Source organism: Talpa occidentalis, unplaced genomic scaffold (genome assembly GCF_014898055.3).
Source record: "Talpa occidentalis isolate TD23 unplaced genomic scaffold, MPIMG_talOcc4v2.1 talOcc4.3, whole genome shotgun sequence".
Classification (NCBI taxonomy): Eukaryota; Metazoa; Chordata; class Mammalia; order Eulipotyphla; family Talpidae; genus Talpa; species Talpa occidentalis.
Genome location: NW_023603184.1, coordinates 14,923,139 through 14,944,528, shown reverse-complemented (window position 1 = coordinate 14,944,528; position 21,390 = coordinate 14,923,139). Strand labels below are relative to the sequence as shown.

The 21,390-nt window shown below is 40.8% G+C and overlaps 2 protein-coding genes across 6 annotated transcripts in view; one reads left to right on the top strand and one right to left on the bottom strand.

The window, feature by feature from the left end:
* CCDC73 (coiled-coil domain containing 73) overlaps window positions 1–21,390 on the bottom strand; it is a 221,504-nt gene that overhangs the window by 97,725 nt on the left and 102,389 nt on the right. For all 5 annotated transcript variants that reach the window (XM_054699287.1, XM_054699290.1, XM_054699286.1 and 2 more), the window contains one exon: window positions 12,431–12,493. In XM_054699287.1, coding sequence (XP_054555262.1) covers window positions 12,431–12,442 — 12 coding nt within the window. In that variant the 5' untranslated portion in view covers window positions 12,443–12,493. The remainder of the gene's footprint in view (window positions 1–12,430; window positions 12,494–21,390) is intronic.
* PRRG4 (proline rich and Gla domain 4) lies at window positions 3,988–20,757 on the top strand. The gene is made up of 6 exons (XM_037522509.2): window positions 3,988–4,075; window positions 4,387–4,508; window positions 12,405–12,568; window positions 13,957–14,005; window positions 14,869–15,001; window positions 19,238–20,757. The coding sequence occupies exons 2-6, from the start codon at window positions 4,409–4,411 to the stop codon at window positions 19,470–19,472; spliced, it is 681 nt and encodes a 226-aa protein (XP_037378406.1). The 5' UTR covers window positions 3,988–4,075; window positions 4,387–4,408; the 3' UTR covers window positions 19,473–20,757.

Genomic DNA, 21,390 nt, shown 5'->3' with positions numbered 1-21,390 from the left:
CAGAAATGCCAAGGTCTGAACAAAGAGTGGGAATTTTGTGACTGGCTGTGACTTAAGTCTCTGTCACTGGTCCCTGGAGGCAGCTCAGAACCATGTTGATTCAAGTTCCTACGTGCCCAGTAAGGATTATAAGGATTACTATTTTTTTAATCACGGCAACTAGTTTTTATTACTACCCAAAACATGGCACAAAACTTGATTGACCATGGTGATCTCTCACACTACTCTTGATTTTAATTGATTTGTTAATAACAGTCATTGTTCTTAAATGATAGAATTGAATGTGAGCTCTAGTCAAAAATTCTTTTAGAGGATTTTGAAGCAACTGTCTAAAATAAAATTTTTAACTCCTTTACCAATTTGTTAAATCTGAAAGTACCCGCATATAAATATATAATCAACCTTGAAAAGTAGGAGTTTTTCACTTTTCCACCTGCTGATTTTACTGGGAAAAATTAAAACAGCAAACACTTGATGTTGAAATGTCAAGGCTAAAATGTCACAGAAACATCAAGTTCAGAAAAGTTGCATCTCCTGTTCTGAGTAATCCAATGATGCAGTCATCAGCATGTCTTTAAGGATGTGGATGTGACCTTACATTGCAGAGTTTCATAGCTGCAAACTTAATATTTGCTGTCACAGTCCTTGAGTCAATACTCATGCCCACACAATAAAGCAAGTTTCCATTTCATTCTTGAATTCACACAGGTAAGTGGGGTGGGTATGAGTTCAAACTCAGAGGTACATTATTACATTAATCTGAGTCCATTAACTTCAGTGCTGTTTCTTTCTGACTTCTTTTGAAATTAAGTAATTCTTTACCTGCTGCCTTCCAGTGAGTGGTAATAACTCAAAAGAGTGCTGGAAAGACTCAAAGACTGGATTACTGCTTGGTCAATGACTATTTCAAGACCCTTACTTCTTCATGCTTCAACTGTTCTTTTTTGTAAATGAAAATCATTACTGGCCCAACTCCACAGATCACTAGAATAAGAACACTTAAAATGCTTTGGGAAAAAAGGCATATGACTTTTTTCACTCTAAAAAGCAAATGATACAAAATAGGAAAATGAACACAGAAAGTAAATAATAGAAGAAATTGGCAATCTTAGACAATGTTGACACTGGCCATTGTCTTCTCTCTTTGTTGTCTAATCTCAAACTCTCCTGCGGTTCCATAGTGGTTAAAGTTTGTGTGCATACTGCCAAATGCATTCTTTAGGATCCAACAATACAGGGAAACATGCAGGAATATAATTCACCACCAAGAAACAGAATTTCACTTCTATGTCTGCTTCCTCTCCCTACTATAAACTCTGATATTTGATGTGAGCACAAAGCCTCATTTGTTTTGGTGCAAATATCCAGATATGTGGGTGGACACATTCTACCAAGGAATGTCATCAACGTTCATATCTGTAGATTCCACAGCATGAAGCATCTGACCAATTGCTTCTCTCAGTGTAAGTGTGAAGCATTTTTCCTACCTGAAAGTAAATTACTTCCACAACCACCCAACCTAGTCCCCCATGCACAGAGCCAGAACCATATAAAAGGCTCTCTGCTGGGTACTGTGGAGAATGCAAAGATGACTAAATGAGTTCTGGCCCTTGATAGGAACTTCACAGGCCCACATTCTTAGATATAGATCTTAGGCTAAGTTCTCCTCCAAAACAGACTGTTTATCTTTCTGTCCTCAGGGCTTAGTGATGTAGTTTGGCTAAATGAATGAAAGAATAGTTGAATGTTCTAATGAAGATGTTTCCTGTTCTAGGATGTTTACCCACAAGAAATCATTTCTAGTCTCTTCACAACTGATCCCAACTGCTTAAGAACAGTAAAAGGATGGAAAAGGGAAAGAAGGACCTATCATAGAAACAGATTAAAGAACAAGATGGACAAATGGAAACTGAGGAGGAATAATTTGGGAAAAGGGAAAAGAAGCACTGTTTAGAAGGAATCAGGAAAAGGAAATTTCTGCAGAAACCTTTAGAAGAATTCAGTTGATACTAAATAATTAGAATGAAACAGATAATAACCTTTGTGGGACGAGAAAAAGAATTAGATGGAAACAGAATTAATTAAAGATTAGAAAGGGGAACACATGTTTCCTCGTGCTTCCAGCAAGTGCCAAGCCACTTGGGCCAAGGATGGAATCTTACATAATGTTTGGAAGAATTAAGCATCTCATTTGGACAAGGAAGGATGTGAACATCATGGGTCATAAGATCTCTGGCTACTTGCTGCCTTCATTACTTAAGGCAGCAATTCTCTTTTTGATTTCCAGACCTCTTTATAAACATTCTTTAACATTATCAAGGATTTCAAAAAACTTTTAGTTATGTGAATTATATCATAGTATTCATCATACTACATATAAAAACTGAGAAATTTTCAAAATAATATTTCAAATCAAGACAAGTTTCTTGAGTTTCTACACAGACTAAAAGTTCAAGATTTCAACATATAATAGTTAGATATTTAAGAATAAGGAAATTATAGCGATCCCGGCAGATGTGACCAACGATAGCTAATAGGGACCTCGCTGGGTGGCGCAAGGGGTTGAGTCTCACGCAAGCACTATGAAGCAATCTGCAGCCACTGCAGCATGTGTTCCATCCCCCGCCAGGGAGGTGATCCACATGGCGCAGCATGTCTCGCCGCTGTCTTGGCCGCTGCTCCCCTCAGCAGTGTATTTCATTAGTCTGCCTGTTCTGTTCCCCAGTCTGTCTCTGGTGAATCCTCTCATCCGCCAACACCTCTGGCCTGTAGCCCAGTTCTTGTATGCGTAAATAAATAAATCTTTATTTTAAAAAGATAGCTAGGGCCTCCCCGGTGGCGCAGCAGTTGAGCGCTGGGTTGCGAAGCTGCCCGCAGCCTCTGCGGTGCCGGTTCGATCCCCGGCTGCTCCCCGGCTGCTCCCCGGCCACCAGAGGAGGGTCCCGCATGGCGCGCAGACCTCTCTTGCCGCCCCCTGTTCTCCTCAGCAGTGTACTTCGGTCCTTCTGCCTGCTCTGCTCCCTGCTCTGGTGAATTCTCTCACCCTCCCGCGCTTCTGACTGTACCCTGTGCTTATATAAATAAATAAATAAATAAATCTTTAAAAAAAAAAGATAGCTAATAAAAGGTAGGAAATACTGAGAATAAAATTAAAAATCTCTATGAAAATGTACATATTGACACTTAAACCTGCTATCATAGAAACCACAAGACTACACATGCAGGCACTCTATAAACACAGCGATGACATCACTGAACATCAAATAGCCTCTGGAAATTTCCACTGCGCACTCACGAGAGAAAGAGAATGAAAAAGCAAATCAAATCTTGTAATCATAATGGAAATAGTTTTCACCCCTTGAAAGAATCCTGGAGGCGTCCCGGAACTGGAGGACCACGTTGAGAACCAATGTGATCTATTAATTTATTTTCACGTCACTTCCCATTTCATATTACTAATAAAGTGTATTTTCTCTGATGACTATTGTGTGCTCATTCCTGGATCACCTGCTGAACTACGATGACCTAGAGGAACGACAAGACCCTTAGCCTAATAAAGCAGGAGGCCGGGGCTCGACGTGTCAAATGCGCTTGGCTTAGCCCTGGGAACTGACATTGTTCGCTGAATTCGCAGACGACTCCTGATCTAGAAACGAATCCAAAACTTTGCCAAGGCGGGGCCAGCACTGGCGGCAGGCGGCGGGGCCAGCCCAGGGCTGAGCGCCGGAGAGGTGGCAGCCGCGAGTGAAGCGCGGGCTCCCCAGGACGCCTGCCAACCCGCCGCGCGCCTCAGGTAGGCGGGCCCCGGGAGGAGGGGCGCGGCCAGGTGCTCCGCAGGTACCCGCCGCCTCCCTTCCCCACTGCTCCGCTCCGCAGTCCCCCGGGATCCAGGCAGGAACCCGAGCCGCGCGCGTCCCGTGCCAGACCCCGGGCGCCTGCTTCGCCGGTGCGCGGCCCTGCCCGGAGTGTCGCTGAGATCTGGGGGCACCGAAACCGAGGGCCTGGCGGTCTCAGGGACCACCCGACGACGGGGCTCTGTCCCGGGAGCATCTGGAACATGCGCCGGGAGCTGCAGGTGCGGGACGCGGAGGCTGGGCCCCGGCGGGGGAACGGGTTACTCAGACGGGCCTCCTGGGCGGACGGAGTCGGAATCCCACGAGAGCCAGAGGGTCGCCTGCGGCCACAAGTGCCCGCTCAGCCATCTGCCGAGTCCGGGGGCGCGCGCGGCATTTGTCCCCAGGCGCTCTTGGGGCCGCTTTCTTGGCGCGGGTCGGCCCTGGTGACCGAAACCACGCTCGGGCGCAGCCGGTGACTCAGTTCTCAGAAACTCCAGGGCTGAGCCAGGGGCTTCTTTGGACTGTTTTTTGATTTGTTGCTATTTGTTAGTTTATTTGACAGTTGCCAGACTATGTTTACGCTTCTGGTTCTACTCAGCCAACTGCCCATAGCTACCTTCGCGTTTCCTCCTTACACAAGAAGTCCGGGGGAGTCCAGGCATGCGGGAGAAGGTAAGCGTGCTTTTCAGGCCTCCAGAAAACCCCCTTGCGAACTGCAGCCTCGTCTTATAGATCGCAAACGAGAAAGTGTGCTATGTGAAATTACATTGCCCCATCAATCACAGAAGCACTAAAATATCCTTTAGTTTAATTTGCGGCCTATTTGGTAATGTGGTTTGTTGTGTTAAGTGTAATTTACACAAATTTATTTCTGCGAGTTTCTTTTGATAAATATGTGAAGACCTGGTTTGTGGTTAACGATTTCAACTTCTGAAAATCAGAGAGGGCGTTCTGTCTAGAGGAGACTATTTGGTAATTATAATTATAATTACTCCTTCCTGGAAAGATGGCATACAGGGAGCCTGAAGTCTAGTCCGGACTTGTAGTGAGACCCTGGGCAAGCTACTTGCTTAACTCCTTTCAACCTGAATTTTTTGCTGTTGTTGTTGTAAAATGATGGAGATGGGGAGCGGATTGGTTCTGAGGTTCTTATTGATTTTATTTTTTTTTAAAGATTTATTTATTTATGCATATAAGAACTGGGGTACAGCCCAGAGGTGTGGTGGGTGAGAGGATTCACCAGAGACAGAGTGGGGAACAGAACAGGCAGATTGACTGAAATACACTGCTGAGGGGAGCAGTGGGCTAGTCAGGAGAGGTCTGCAGTGCCATGAGGGAAGCTCCCTGGCAGGGGATCGAACTCAGGCTGCAGTGGCTGCTAATGGCTTCATAGGTTGTGTCTTAACCCCTTGCACCACCAGGGAGGCCCTCCTTATTGATTTTAAATTATCTGATTATCTGAATAAAGAATGATGATTATCAGAAAAGTAGATTTGGGGCTTGCTAAGCTTACAAGTTCACATCTTATGTGTTGGTTCCTGTTTCAAAAACAGACTAGTTCCTGTACACATTTAAAAAACTAATCTAGAAAAAAGCAAGGACAGCACACACACAAAAGGGTTTTGTGTGTGTGTGTGTGTGTGTGTGTGTGTGTGTGTGTGTGACCTTCGCTGGGGATCGAACTGGCGCTGCAGAGGCTGTGGACAGCCTCGCAACCCAGTGCTCAACCGCTGAGCCATCAGGGGAGGCCCCACAAAAAGGTTTTGACTTTCAGCTTTCTCCTATCTAGCACCCTACTAGTGCCAGGATTCGGGATCTACTTCCCCATATTTTCCTGTCCCTTATTCTTTCTCATTAGATCCTACTCTGAGCTCATTTCATTTGGGGAGGATCTATTACACTAATAATCCTTGATGACTTATTAATCATTAATACAGCTTAGTATGTTAAGACTTCCTATGGGTGTGTGTGTATGTGTGTGCACGCGGGTGTGTGTGGTTTAAGATAGCGCAATATCTTAACCTAAAGGACTCAAATCCTAATGGAAGAATACTAAGTAATTGGATAGGCTAGTTAGTGTCATAGGGAGATTTTGAAAGTAGATTCTTCTTAGGACCACCCAAGCACACTCATATATAAAGTTAATACTTCATGCTCAGTGGGACCAAATGGTGATCCCCAAAGTGCTTGTGAGAGTGTTCATTCACATTATACAAGCATAAAAGACATTCTCAAGGATATCACCAACTGTGGAAAGAATGTGCACATAGAAGGTTGGTGATATCTGTGGGAGATGTAAATAAGGGCATATATATATATATATATATATATATATATATATATATATATACTTTTTTGAAGATTTATTTGTTTATGCCCACAAGAACTTGGGTATAAGCCAGAGGTGCGGGAGTGAGAGGATTCACCACAGACAGAGTGGGGAGCAGAACAGGCAGATCTACTGAAATACACTGCTGAGGGGAGCAGCGGGCAAGACAGGAGAGGTCTGCTGTGTCATGTGGGTTAGCTCCGCAGCTGGCCGGGAGTCAAACTCTTGCTGTAGTGGCTGGCAGTAGCTTGATGGTTCTGTCTTTAACCCCTGTGCCACCAGGGAGGCCCTATATATTTTTTAAATTGATTTATTAGTACATACTATGTGTTAGCTATGAGTTCCTTCATGCTATGTGCTGATAATGCAAGGCTATGATCCCAACCTGGAGGACTTCTCCATCTGGTGGGGGAGGCAGGGTGTAAAGAGATAGTCTTTATAAACTATGAAAGAGGTAGGAACAGAATGTTCAACAGCAAAGAAGAAAAGTGAGCAGCAGTATCTTTGCCTCAGAAGAGTTATATGGCACATAAGCCAATTTTCTCTATCTGCAAATGAGATATAATAAATGGAGATAAGAAAAGCAACTAGGAAAATACGACATCTTCAGCTAAATTCCGATAAAGCCCAAGGGTGGAGTTCAAATGACTCAAAAGGGAATTTATTTGGAAAACATGGGAAAGCAGAAGAAAGGAAAAGAATAGAATATCTGTGTTGGTAGATTTTTTTTTAAAGATTTATTTATTTATGCATACAAGAACTGGGGTGTAGGCCACAGTTGTGGGGGAGGTGAGAGGATTCACCAGAGAACAGAGTTGTGGAGCCGAACAGGCAGATCTACTGAAATACACTGCTGAGGGGGAGCAGTGGATGAGACAAGAGGTCTGCTGCACCATGAGAGTTAGCTCCCTGAATGGCCAGGGATCAGACTCATGCTACAATGGCTAGTGATAGCTTGATAGCACTGTCATAACCCCTGCACCACCAGGGAGGCATCTGTGTTGGTAGACTCGAAATGGCAGAATGTACAGACAGCTTTCTAGGAAGGTCTCCTGACAGGAGAATAGAGATGGTAGGAGAATCAGAGGGGGCAGATACAAAAGAGCGAAGGTCAGTGCATTCTCAGCGTTGGCCAGAGGGAAAATAGGAATTCTTACCAGAAGTTCAGGAAATGGAGGTGCTGGGAAGTTTAATTCTTTCAATTAATTCAGGTTTACTTAGAACAGAAATAGTAAGGAAGAGTAAGGGACAGTATTTCTCCAGAGGTCATAGGTGAGAAATCGTTTGATAAGGCACTGAAGGTGGCTGAATTGGAACTTTCACACCAAGGAAGTGGCAAATAGCTGGTGGAAGGCACAGGCAATGCAGGGGTGAGGAGTCTTTTATTGGAATAAATATTTCAGGGGGCCTCCCCAGTGGCGCAAGGGGTTAAGCACCGCACTATGAAGCAATCTGCAGCCTTTGCAGCAGGAGTTCGATCCCCAGACAGCCAGGGAGCAACCCACATGGCGCAGCAGACCTCTCCTGTCACGCCCGCTGCTCCCCTCAGCAGTGTGTTTCAGTCAGTCTGCCTGTCCTGTTCCCCACAATGTCTCTGGTGAATCCTCTCCCCCTGCATCTCTGGCCTGTACCCCAGCTCTTGTATGCATAAATAAATAAATCTTTAAAAAATTAATATCATTTCAGGAATAAAAATGCTTCTGTCTTACTTTCCTTCGAAAGTGAAAGTAGCTTTATTGACTCACATATGGAGGGCAGGGTGTGGTGTTTTTACAACTCAGATAACTTACTTGAACAGATGACTGTCATATTTGGTGCTTTTTTAGCAATAAAATTTAGAGATCTGTAAATATCTGAGAAGGAGCATACAGAGGTTCTGTTAACTTGTGGTCATTTCCTTCCCACTACAAGAAAGTTGAGTTCATTCATTAATTTAGTAAATAATTTTTGTTGTTGTTGTTTGCATAGAAGATCTAGGGTGTAGGCTAGAGGTGGGGGGGGCAAAGAAGGGGGTAAAATGATTCATCAGAGACAGAGTGGGGAGCAGAACAGGTGAATTTACTGAAATACACTGCTAAGCGGAGCATTGGGTGAGACAGGAGAGGTCTGCTGCTCCATATGTGGGTTAGCTCCCTGGCTGGGCATCAAACTCAGGCCATAGAGGTGATAGCGCTGAGACTTAACCCCTAGGCCACCAGTAAGTAATTTTTTTTTAAGCATCTCTTTTGTGCCAGACACCACCATCCCTGTTTTGTTTTGTTTTTAAGATTTATTTATTTATGCATACAAGAACCAGGGTACGGGCCACATGCACGGGAGGGTGAGAGGATTCACCAGAGACAGAGCTGGGAGCAGAACAGGCAGACTGACAGAAAACACCGCTGAGGGGAGCAGCGGGAGAAACAGGAGAGGTCTGCTGTGCCTTGTGGGATTTTCGCCTTCTCGCCGGCCGGCCGGGATGGAACCCTCGCTGCAGAGGCTGCGTACAGCTTCACAGCGCTGTACTCAACGGCCTGCACCACCAGGCGAGGCCCCACCATTCCCTGTTTTTTTTGTTTGGTTGTTTTTTTTGTTTGTTTGTTTTTGTTTTTGTGGGACCCTCGCCAGCGGCCGGGGAACGAACCGGCTCTGCAGAGGGTGCGGGCAGCCTTGCAGCTCAGCGTTCAACCTTGCAGCTCAGCGTTCAACCGCTGCGCCGCCAGAGGAGGCCCACCATTCCCGTTTTAATGGCGCATTAGCAATGTGGCAACAAAAACATGCGTAAACATATAGCACACCCAATGGTGATAAGAGCTATGAAGAAAAACAAAGTATAGTAGTGGGTGGATAGGAGGGAGTTTCAAGATAACCCTGAACAGAATACTGAAGGAGATAAGAGGGCAAACTGAGAGAAAGTTTTTTTCAGAGGAAATAGTAAGTACAAAGGCAGGAGAGAACCCGGTGTTGGAAGCCAGTATATCTACACCAGAATGTTCAAAACAGAACTATATGGGAGCCAGAAACCACTTAAAAGGTCATTGCAAGAACTCTAGTGAGAGATGAAGACATGGAAAATTTTTCACTTTACCTCCCTTTGGTAGGTGGCACAAAATCTACAAGACAGGGAAAAGAAAGAACAGAAATATTTCACTGGTTTACCTTTTAGAATATTTCTTAAAATGACTATTGCCAATTATTCCATTCTAGCTCCTTCCTGAATTGAGAAAGCCCATCTATTTTATTTATAACATAGAAACAAATAGTCTAGAATAGGGCCTCCCTGGTGGCCTAGGGGATAAGTCGCAGCACAGTTACCACTAAGGCCTGAGTTTAATCCTTGGCCAAGAGCTAACCCACACATGGGGCAGCAGACCTCTCCTGTCTCTTCCACTGTTCCCCTCAGCAGTGTATTTCAGTAGATTTGCCTGTTCTGCTCCCCACTCTGTCTTTGGTGAATCCTCTCATGCCCACACCACAGGCCTACTCCCTAGTTCTTCTACACAAAAAAATAAAGAAGGAAACATAAAGAAAACACCTTAGAAAATAGTCTAGAATAGCACTGACCAATAGAAATGTCAACCACATAAATAATTCAAAATTTTCTAATAGCCACATTGAAAAATAAAAATAAATCAGTGAAATTAATTTTAATATTTAATTTAAACTAATATATGCAAAATATCATTTCTAACTATGAGAAATTGATGAGATATTTCACATTCTTTTTTTTTTAATGGAGTCTTTGAAATCCCATGTATATTTTATGGTTATGGTACATCTTAATTCAGACTGACTACATTTCTAGGACTCAGTGGCCATCTATGGCTAGTGGCTACTTGAGAAAAAGCAGCTCTATAAGATTCAGGCTTGGCTGGAAAAAATATCTTGGACAAGGAGCTAAGAATAAATGACCAACCTGAAGTCACTCACATACCAATATCAATATTTCAGGCCCTATTATCTATCGTCTTTTAATTGACTACTGTAATATATTCTTCCTTTGGTAATAGCAGTGAGAAATAACAATATTTTTAAATTCTTTTAAACATTTGATGTAGTTCTCAGAGAGTTTCTTTGTGCCAGTTTTAGTAATGTGATCTGGAGCAAGATCACTGAATGTTTGTGACACAAAAACAAATTAAAAGTGTGTGGGCTTGGAAAATATTGCCATGGTGGGATATTTTGGTTTTGTGTCAACTATGCTTAAGTCTCTCTGTTTACCATTTACATTACTAGTAAATGCAGAGGGAATCTCATGAAGCATTCTAGACACATATTTGAGAGACTGTGTGGAAGAAACTGTTTCTTTGGGAGGGGCTGAATATCTTTTAGTGAATCTTATAATTAAAATACAAGTTTGTGCCATATGACTTCACTCATATGGAAGATAAAGAAACAAAAATAAACAAATAAATAAAACAAACAAACAAAACACCCTTCGATTCTGACAGCAGAACTGGTTACCAGAGGGAAAGGGAACAGGGGCTAGATTAAAATAAGTAAAGGAGGGGCCTCCACTGGTGTCTCAGTGGTTGAGCGCTGGGCTGCGAGGCTGCCTGCAGCCTCTGCAGCCTCTGCAGCGCCAGTTCGTTCCCAGGCCACAGGGGATGATCCCACAAAAAATAAATAAAAAATAAATAAATAAATAAATAAAGTAAAGGGGGACAATTGTATGGTAGTCGATGAAGTAGTAACAATTAACAAATATAAATCTGAACACCTGAAAAATAAAATCAGATGCACAAAAAAATAATGAAATACAATTTTGTAACTTAGAAGGTTAAAGTGTTGTAAGTTTTAGTATTGATTGATATAATGACCTTAATTTGCATAATTATTTAATTATACATGTTATAATTTTATAACTTAAAGAGATCTTAGTGATTATTTAGTTCATGTCCCAGTTTTACAAATGAGGAACAGCAACCCAAAGATAGAAGTGACTTACCCCAAGATATACAGTTGATAACTAAGCCAAATCAAAACTTATCTATACACGCAGCAGCAGCCACTGCCCAGAGCAGACTGCTTGCTCACATGCCTCCTTCACTTCCTCACAACCACATCTGACAAACACCATATGGCTGAGATTGAGAAAGTTGATAAGTCAAAATTTCTAAGGCAGGGCCTCCCTGATGGCGCAAGGGCTTAAGTTGAAGCTCTATGAAGCTATCTGCAGCTACTGCAGCACGAATTCAATCCCTGGCCAGGCAGGTGACTAACATGGCTCAGCAGACCTCTCCTGTCTTGCTCACTGCTCCCCTCAGCAGTGTATTTCAATCTGCCTGTTCTGCTCCCCATTCTATCTCTGGTGAATCCTCTCACCCCACCCCCCACACCTCTGACCTAAGCCCCAGCTCTTGCATGCATAAATAAATCAAATAAATCTTTAAAAAAAATTCCAAGGCAGAAATGCAAGAGAAAAATCCACTGACTTCCAAGGAATTATTAAACAGAAGACGCACCCAAATGAATCATAAAGAGATGTGCACCATCAATATACACATTGCACAAACATTGCCTTCTTATTTTACTTCTTTCGACTGTGTAACTTTGTAAAATGCAAAGACGTTGGATCAAGTTTAAATGATTGTCATCAAAGAATAGAGAACTTACTGACAACCAAGGCCCAGCCTACCTTTCCCATCTATCTACCTGGCAGGAAAAGAAAACGACTTTGCATGTTGATAAAGGAAGAAACTGAGTAGGCCAATAGTAAAATATAGAGTAAAAACCAAGCTGGTCCAAGGTGTCTGCAGGCTGTAAAATGCAGTTAGCATACCATTTTGTTGTTATTGTAAAAATGATTTAAATTATTGGAATTCACATGTTTTTAAAAATGCAGATTAAAAGTATTAAAAACTGAAAAAAGAAAAGCAAGAATCTCTGTCTCTCTTAGTTCAATACTCTCTTCATTTTGGCAGATTAATTCTTAGCCAATAATAGGGAACCTGTCTGGCCTGTTATTTACTGGAAAAATAATTCACTGGAGGCAAAAATGATATTTAAATATTTTCAGTTATGCTAATAATGTTGGACATAGCCAACTCAAATATTTTCTGGAAGGATGCTAATGTTTATGTCAAATTTATCAAAAATTATTTTTGCTGATGGTATTTCTTTTTGTCAGATTTTAAAACCATAAGAAAGTGTGGTATAATTAGACCACACGAAGAGTACTAGTCACTTTTTCCACAATTGAAACAGAAACATTTGCCTTATTTTTATCAATGTTTGAAATCTTTCTATTTCTCTATTAGTCTTTGAATCAAAAGAAGAAGCAAACCTTTTCATACATAGACACCTCCTGTATAATAGATTTGATTTGGAGCTCTTCACTCCCGGTGACCTAGAAAGAGAATGCAGAGAAGAACTTTGTAATTATGAGGAAGCCAGAGAGATTTTTGTGGATGAAGATAAAACGGTAATTTGGTGGCTGATGTTAAGTTAAATTGCCTGGAAATTTATTAAATTGTACTTAAGAAAATGGCACTTCTGTCACTAGAGATTTTATGCTTTAAATAAATCAGGTCTGTGTACCTATTATCTCTTCCTGTGGTCTTAACATATTAATTATTTAGACTTGGCTTTCTACTTAATTAACTGGGTTTATAGTAATCAGCAAATTATTCATTATGTTATCATTTAGTGTGGTTAATGTTTATTGTATTAAAAAAACAATCACAGAGTGGTGAATGAACATCAGGAGATCATTTGAGTTAGTCCTCTGGCTCAGAGCAATTTCTCCTGTCAGTGACCTTACCTGTTTTGATTACTATATTTATTCTCAAATATTTATCCACAACCAATGTTGTCATTGCCAAGTGCTCTGCTAGACACCAAAGATACAAAATATATGGTCCCTGCTCTCAAGAATGTATTATTTGGTATAACTATGTAATTTAAGGGAGAAACTTTTAGAAGTTCTCACTTAAAATATAATTAAATGCTGTTTGTTAATCTCAAAAAGGTACAAAATAAACAGGCAGCACTGTCTGTTACAAACTCATATTCTTGAAGAATGTTAAGTGATCCAAACCCTTTACTTTTGTAGATTAAATAATCCAGCCCCTTTGTCCCTTCCTTATGAGTTCTCATTTTACTTGTTGGGCAATCAGAACCTGTCCAGATAGCCTTTAATAGTAGTTGGTAATGGAACCTAGTTCTTTATTCTTCCATAATTGTGCCCAGCCTCCCATCCCCTGCAAGTGTCTGCTGCATCTGTTAGAGAAGGAAAACAAAGCATATACTTTGTAGTGGTGGCCATTGAGATTGTGTTGTTTTTCACAAATCCTTTTCCTGATTTTTATCTAATTGTCTTAAAATCCACTTCCTTTCTCTCATATAACAAACTGAGCTTAAACACTCAGATATGGCCCTCCAAATCAATAAATACCTTTCAACAAAATCTCCTGGCAAACTGAGGACCACTGAACTTAGGAATATTTGGGTTCCTTTTCAAACATGATAATGAGTCTCCTATCTCAACTTCCATCTTTGGTATTTTCACTGATTCTCTAATGCAAAGGCTCCTCCTGATGCCTGAATGGGGGCTTTGGGCAGGTAACGGGAGAGTAATAGGGTTCAGCAGAATAGAGCTACCACTGGCAGTAATCCCCCGACCAGTTCTAGAATTGGAAGAAACAGTTGTGGGTGTGGAACTTTAATTAAAGTGAGTCACCCCCTTGAATGAACTGGTATCCTACCAGTGGAACATGCCAAGAATTTATTGCCCCTGGTCTAGGTCATTGGTACTAAGTGAAATGATAATAAAGAAATTAAATAAACTTGTAAAATTTACCTTTCTCTTAGATGACATTTTGGCAGGAATATTCCATTAAAGGACCAACCACAAAATCAGGTATGGCAAGAATTGATGAAATGTAATGTTTTTCCCACACTCTGTCTGTTATAATACATTTAGTTTCATTGTTTGAGTTTGGCTGTTGCTCAACAAACAAGACTTGTAAATCCAAGGAAGATTTCTCAATTATACAAAGGGCTATCTAAGACAGAGAGGCCACATTCATCTATTTACACACTGAAAATCAAGTTTGGTGAGATACTAAGGAAATGAGATAATAGGCTGAAAGCTGTTTTAAACAATTCAGCTAAGTCAAGACTTGCATTGAATAAAAGAAGGACTCCATTAGTTTTAAGTAGTAAACTATTATAATTTTCTTTTTTACCATCACAAGTGAATAGAATCCTTTTGCTACTAGGTAACTTAAGACTGTTAGAATTAAATCAGTTCTGGTGAGGGGAGAATCTTTCTTTTATTTATATTATCATCTCTATCTGCTTCTTGGTCTGGCAGGTTGTTTTGTTTGTTTACTAGTTATTTTATTCCCCTTAGGTGGGGTTCAACCATAGGGAAACTGTATTACATAACCATGTTTAATAAATTTCTTTTAATACATTTATCCTGGTTGTTAATATCAAAATGTGTCTAGTTGAACAAGAGATGTTTATTCCCCTGAATGTTCACTATTATCCATTTACCATGTCCTATGGACCAATTCCAAAGAATTAAAACCATAACTGGGCTTTTAGGAAAGGTAATTTAAAATTATTTCAAGTTATGTCTTAAGCACAAAGACTTTGAAAAGAAATCAACATTAATTATTAAATACTTAATAGTGTGCTTATACCCAGTGTTAAATTTATTGAGATCAGTTATTATATTTATGTAATATTTATGTTATTTTAATGATTTCTCTTAAGAAGGTAACAGAGAGAAAATTGATGTTATGGGCATTCTGACTGGATTAATTGCTGCTGGAGTATTCCTGGTCATTTTTGGATTACTTGGTTACTACCTTTGTATCACTAAGTGTAACAGGCAACCACATCTAAGGTAAGTACCTAGTAAAAATATTTCATTTATTCATTCATTCATTCATTTATACAAGCAGTGGGTATAGTCAGAAGTTGGGAGGGTGAGAGAATTCACCAGAGCCAGAGGGGAGAGCAGAGCAGGCAGACCGATGAAGTACACTGCTGAGGGGAGCAGCGGGCGGCAGGAGAGTTCTGCGCGCCATGTGGGACCTTCACCCAGTGGCCGGGGATCAAACTGGCGCTGCAGAGGCTGCCGGAAGCTTCGCAACCCAGCGCTCTACCACTGCACCAAGGGGAGGCCCACAACATTTTATATTGTTATTTTTAAATGGATGTAGCAAATGCCTGCCTACTTTTTTTTTTTTTATAGAGGCATGTTTTTATTTATTTATTATATTTGTTTGTTTGTTTTGTTTATACAAGCACTGGGTACAGTCAGAAGCGTGGGAGGGTGAGAGAATTCACCAGAGCCAGAGCGGGGAGCAGAGCAGGCAGAAGGACTGAAGTACACTGCTGAGTGGAGCAGCGGGCGGCAGGAGAGGTCTGCGCGCCATGTGGGACCCTCCTCCGGTGGCCGGGGAGCAGCCGGGGATCGAACCGGCGCCGCAGAGGCCGCGGGCAGCTTCGCAACCCAGCGCTCAACCGCTGCGCCACCGGGGAGGCCCTGCCTGCCTACTTTTTAATGAACTTTTTATTTTGGAGTAATTTTAAATATACAGGAAAGTTGCAAAGATAGCACAGAAAATTCCCATATATCTTTCACTCAGTTTTCACCACTGTTAACGGTATCTTATGTTTACTACAGTGCATTTGTCAAAACAAAGAAACTGACCTTGGTATATTACATTTTTTTAAAGATTTATTTTTATTTATTGATACCAACAATAACAGGGGTGTAGGCCACAGAGGGGAGCACAGGCGGATCCACTGAAATACACTGCTGAGGGGAGCAGTGGGCGAGACAGGAGAGGTCTGCTGCACCATTTGGGTCAGCTCCCTGGCCGGGGATACAATTCATGCCACAGTGGCTGATGACAATTTGGTAGCGCTGAGACTTTAACCCCTGTGCCACCAAGGAGGCCCAAGTATATTACATTTAACATTGCATTTAGTTGTCATCTCTCCTCAGTTTCCTCGATTCTATGACAGTTGTTTGACTGCCTAATTTAACACTTACAAAAACAGTTTAATTGTCTTATTTCTAAGGTTCTACAAAAGAATACAAATGTTAACTTGATATTTCAGTATTTCCTTCATAAGCAGGAGGCAGATATCAGTGTCTCCACATGGTTTCCAGAGGCAAGAAGTCCCTTTTTTTTTTTTAGTTTGTTTTTTTTACAGATTTATTTATTTATGCTTAGAAGAACTGGGTGTAGGCCAGAGGTACAGGGGGTGAGAGAATTCACCAGAGACAGAGTGGGGAGCAGAACAGGTGTATTGACTGAAATACACTGTTAAAAGGAGCCACAGGCGAGGCAGAAGAGGTCTGCTGCGCCATATGTAAGTTAGCTCTCTGGCCAATATCAAACTCAAGCCGTAGTGGTGATAGCACTTAAACTTAACCCCTAGGCCACCAGGGAGGCCCCAATAAGTCCCATAATTTAACTGAGTCACAGAATTAACAGATTTGGACATGAGGCTACCCAAAGAGAAGTAGAGTTATTTGTTTTTGATTCAACTATCTTTACTGATACTTACAATAAAAATGAAATGGGATAATAGACCATGAAATAAATCTTCATAAAATTTCATAAAGTCATAATTGTTTGCATAACAGAACCTCAGAATCCTTACCATAAGAAAAAGTTGTAATTAATCAACTCAGTAAGGTAGATGACTAAGTGTAGAAATAACCTTATCCAGGAGAAGCACCAGGTGCTAAACAAGTTATTCAAAATTGATTTTTATTTATCCCTGTTCACACTTAAACATTCTGCAAACAAGCCCATGATGTTGATTAGGTGATGAAAGGGTTCTGGAGAGAGATGGTGGTGATGGTGTGCAATGTTGTGAATATAATCATTACCACTGAATTTTGAACTTAAAAATGGTTAAAATGGCAAAATTCATATCTATATTGCCACAATAAAAATGTTTCTTTGTTGTTAAGGTAAGAAAGTAGGACAACAGAGATGGAATTAGAATTCATCTATTAGAAGAGAAAAGCTGAAGCCATGAGAGTAGACAAGTTCTCTGAATGTGATAAAAGGGCAGAAGGCAAAGATGCCTAAAGGATGCCCTCAGTAAGGGTGTGAAGAAAAATATGCTTGCAAAGAAAGCGGGGGAGTCCAACCCACGCTGGGATTCCTAACAACTCTGGGAGTCATTGATGTGACCTAGGGCCATGAACTAAGGAGTGTGTCGGAGAAGGGACAGAGAACCGATTGCACATACAGAAAACTGTAAAGAGGCTGCCTTGGCAAGCAGCATAGAGTAATGAAAATTAAAGCAAGGGCCTCCCCCGTGGTGCAGCGGTTGAGCGCTGGGTTGCGAAGCTGCCCGCGGCCTCTGTGGCGCCGGTTCGATCCCCGGTTGCCCCCCGGCCACCGGAGGAGGGTCCCACATGGCGCGCAGACCTCTCCTGCCGCCCGCTGCTCCGCTCAGCAGTGTACTTCGGTCCTTCTGCCTGCTCTGCTCCCCGCTCTGGCTCTGGTGAATTCTCTCACCCTCCACGCTTCTGACTGTACCCAGTGCATGTATAAACAAAAACAAAAACAAACAAACAAATAAAAAAAAACATGCCTCTATTAAAAAAAAAAAAAGTTTAAAAAAAAAAAAAATTAAGGCAAGCCCAGAATAAGGGAGGTTTGGGAAAGGAAGCACAGGAGTTTCAACTTGATTTATTGGAAAGTAGGCTGCAGGTTAGATTTTTGCAGAGCGCAGCAGTCCTCCTGCCCACAGCATGTGGACTGTACCACGGAAGTTCTCTTGGGATCTTGGACCTGAATTTTATCATAATCATTTTCTTGAAGTGAAGAGAGGAGCACTTTTTAATTTATTTTAATGGTTAAAATACTCTGTTGCATGGATGGCATAGCTAAAAGTGGTGAACTATCTGTAGATAGTTAGATTTTTGCAGAGCGCAGCAGTCCTCCTGCCCGCCTGTGGCTATGCAGGGGCTGCTGGCAGTCAGCTTTCTCCCTCTGCAGAGCAGTGGCCCTCCTGCCTGCCTGGGACCTGTGACCATGCTGGAGCTTCTCTCCACTGACCTCCCTTTGCAAAGCAGCAGAGGAAGCGCTCCTCCCAAGTCTGCCCGTCTGCTACTATGTAACCTCTCTTTTAACAAACTTTTCCCTTTCTTGTATCTGTGCAAGCGTGCTTTACCCTTCCTTCCCTTTTATAATAAACCTGCCCTTTTGGATATAAAAAAAATTTTTTTAAAGATTTATTTATTTGTTTATACAAGCACTGAGTACAATCAGAAGCATTGGAGGGTGAGAGAATTCACCAGAGCCAGAGCGGGGAACAGAACAGGCAGACCTACGAAATACACTGCTGAGGGGAGCAGCGGGGCGCTGCAGGAGAGGTCTGCGCGCCATGTGGGACCCTCGCTGGTGGCCAGGGATCGAACCGGTGCTGCAGAGGCTGTGGGCAGCTTCGCAGCCCAGCGCTCAACCGCTGCACCACCAGGGGAGGCCCTATAAAATTTTTTCTTGCGAGAAAGGTGATGTGATGGAAGTACTATCTGGGAGGGATGGACCAATCAGCAGAACTGCAGGGGGCAGACAGAGGAGACAGACAGGCATCAGCTGTTATGATGATCTTTGTGGCATTAATTTCCTTGACTTGCTGTGCCATCTTTCAGCAAAGCCTGGATTTGGTTTCACATCATGCTTTGAGAAAGTTTTAATTCGTGAGTAGGAGAAAAAGGGAATTGTCTTGTCTTGAACCCTAATTATAGTTTTCCAGACAGTGCCAGATGCTTTCCATAGAACGTCTTCCTCAGTCCACACAAAACAATTCTGTTGTGGTAGTTTTTATTATCCCCATTTTACAGAGGAGGACATTGAGTTAGGTAACTCACTTTTATTCACATAGCTATCAAGTGACCGGTTCGGGTTTCATATCTGACTTCAAAGCTTTTGCACTTTCAAGTTACCAAAATTTTTCGGAGTTTATGGGAAAAACAAAACTGTTGTATGATAATAAATTGGGTTCAATTTTTTTTATCACAATAGTCAGTTGGGTTTTTTAATATTGCCATCATAACCTGAAAGTGCTGCCTTTCCTAAATCTAAAAGCTCTCTCTATTTAGTTCTTCAGCTGCCTACGTAAGAAGGAACCGACACACTCCTTCAATCATTTTCAGAAGACCTGAAGAAGTTTTCTTGTCCCCATCGCCTCCTTTAGTGGACGACACAGGACTCCCTTCTTATGAACAGGCAGTGGCACTGACCAGAAAACACAACGCTTCGCCTCCACCCCCATATCCCGGGCCAACGAAAGGGTTTAGGGTATTTAAAAAGTCTATGTCACTCCCATCTCATTAAGCCCACCTTGCTGTCTTGGTGGGATAGAGAAACTCATGTGATTTGAATACTTTGTTTTCCTGGGACCAAAAAAAAAGGACAGGTCAATTCATCCCTTTATGACAATCTGCAAGGAGGAAAGGAGGAATAAGCATGTGGACTGTACCACGGAAGTTCTCTTGGGATCTTGGACCTGAATTTTATCATAATCATTTTCTTGAAGTGAAGAGAGGAGCACTTTTTAATTTATTTTAATGATTAAAATACTCTGTTGCATGGATGGCATAGCTAAAAGTGGTGAACTATCTGTAGCCTTTGTTCAGGTAAAGGTTGTGGATTTCCTGTGGTGATATTAAAGTTAGAATTTCTAACCATGAGGATATCCCAAGTTATAATATTAGACCCTCTTTTTATTAGGATTTCTATTTAGTTGGAAGCACTTCATAGAATTTCGTATTTCAGTATAAATTGGAAGATTTGATACAATCAGTTCATTTTATATTTTAAATTATTGCATAACATTTACCATATTTTACAGGTTTTAATTGTTAATTCTTGTCATCAGTCATTTTTTATTATGGAAGTGAGGTCAGTAGTTTTCTTTTTTAGGAAAATACTACTTGTTATAGAGTTAATTCTTCAGAGGGTGCAGGGTTGTATTGGCAAGAATTATTATACCAACAAAGAAGTAAATTATTATACTAACAAATGGGTCTCAAACTTAGAAATGACTAAAACTTGACAGTTACCCATGTTATTGACTAGTAATGTTCATTGCTACATTATGTACATATAACTGTATGTAGTTATTTATCTTGAAAATCTATTGAGCTTTATAAATAATAGCTTGAAAACCTAGAAAAGTCTTTTACTTTTCTGCTATAAAAGTAACATTGATTAAAGTTACCAGCAATCTCTGTATCTCCCAATGTCTGAACACAAAAGAAAAACACCATAGGTAATCTTTTTAAACTGCAATTTGTTTCTTCTTCTAACCCTATGTATCACCACTCTCTCCTTAAGAAAGTCATAAACTTCTGCTATAAACCTTTGAATGAATGTATGTGTACACAAATGTTTATAAATGGGTATGTACGTTTATGTGAATTTGTTTCCTCATTGTAAGAACTCAAGAAATAACACACTCCTGAGTTATAGAAAATTCTGTTGTGTTTTTGTCAGGTATTGCATTTTCCTATTATTTAAGACCACTTATAAAATGTTTTGTTTTATAATTTTTACAGAAGTTAGATGAAAACCCACATGTATTTGGTAATTGCTTCCAAATTAAATGTTTAGAAAGCACTTATCATAAAATAGTGTGCTGTGTCTCTTTAAAAACAGCATGGTTTTAAGGCAGGAAAAACATGACCTTAATCATTACAGATTGTAACAAGATTTTTATTTTAGATTCTCAGAGTTTCTTGCTTGTTGCAAAAATATCAACTGGCAACATTTAGATGTAATTAGGAAAAGTGGTCTTTTTTAAGTCACATAAATGCCTATAAAAATTTTGCTATTAATCATACCTTGGCTTTACATAAGCATTTTTCTCCATGTAATTTTGCACTTTACACTTTACTGTTGTTTTAATCCTCTTTAAAATATCATAGGCAAATTCTATATTACTCACTTTGTAATAATCAAACTAAGGCATAGAAAGATAACTTGCCCCAAATTTAATACACTTTTCAAGTCAATCTTGCAACTATAGATTTCCACTGTCTCAAATAATGAAATTAGGAGATCTTCTTACATAATTCTAAATCTGCAAGAAATTTACAAGCATTTGCTCTATATGTGTGCATGTAGATAGGAACATATGTATTCTCACAATATGTATTTTTAGGATGAATAGAAATATAAGATCTGATATTATTTTATTGAATCATAATTTGAAATATTCCATGGGCTTGTTTACTCCCATTGACTCATAAGA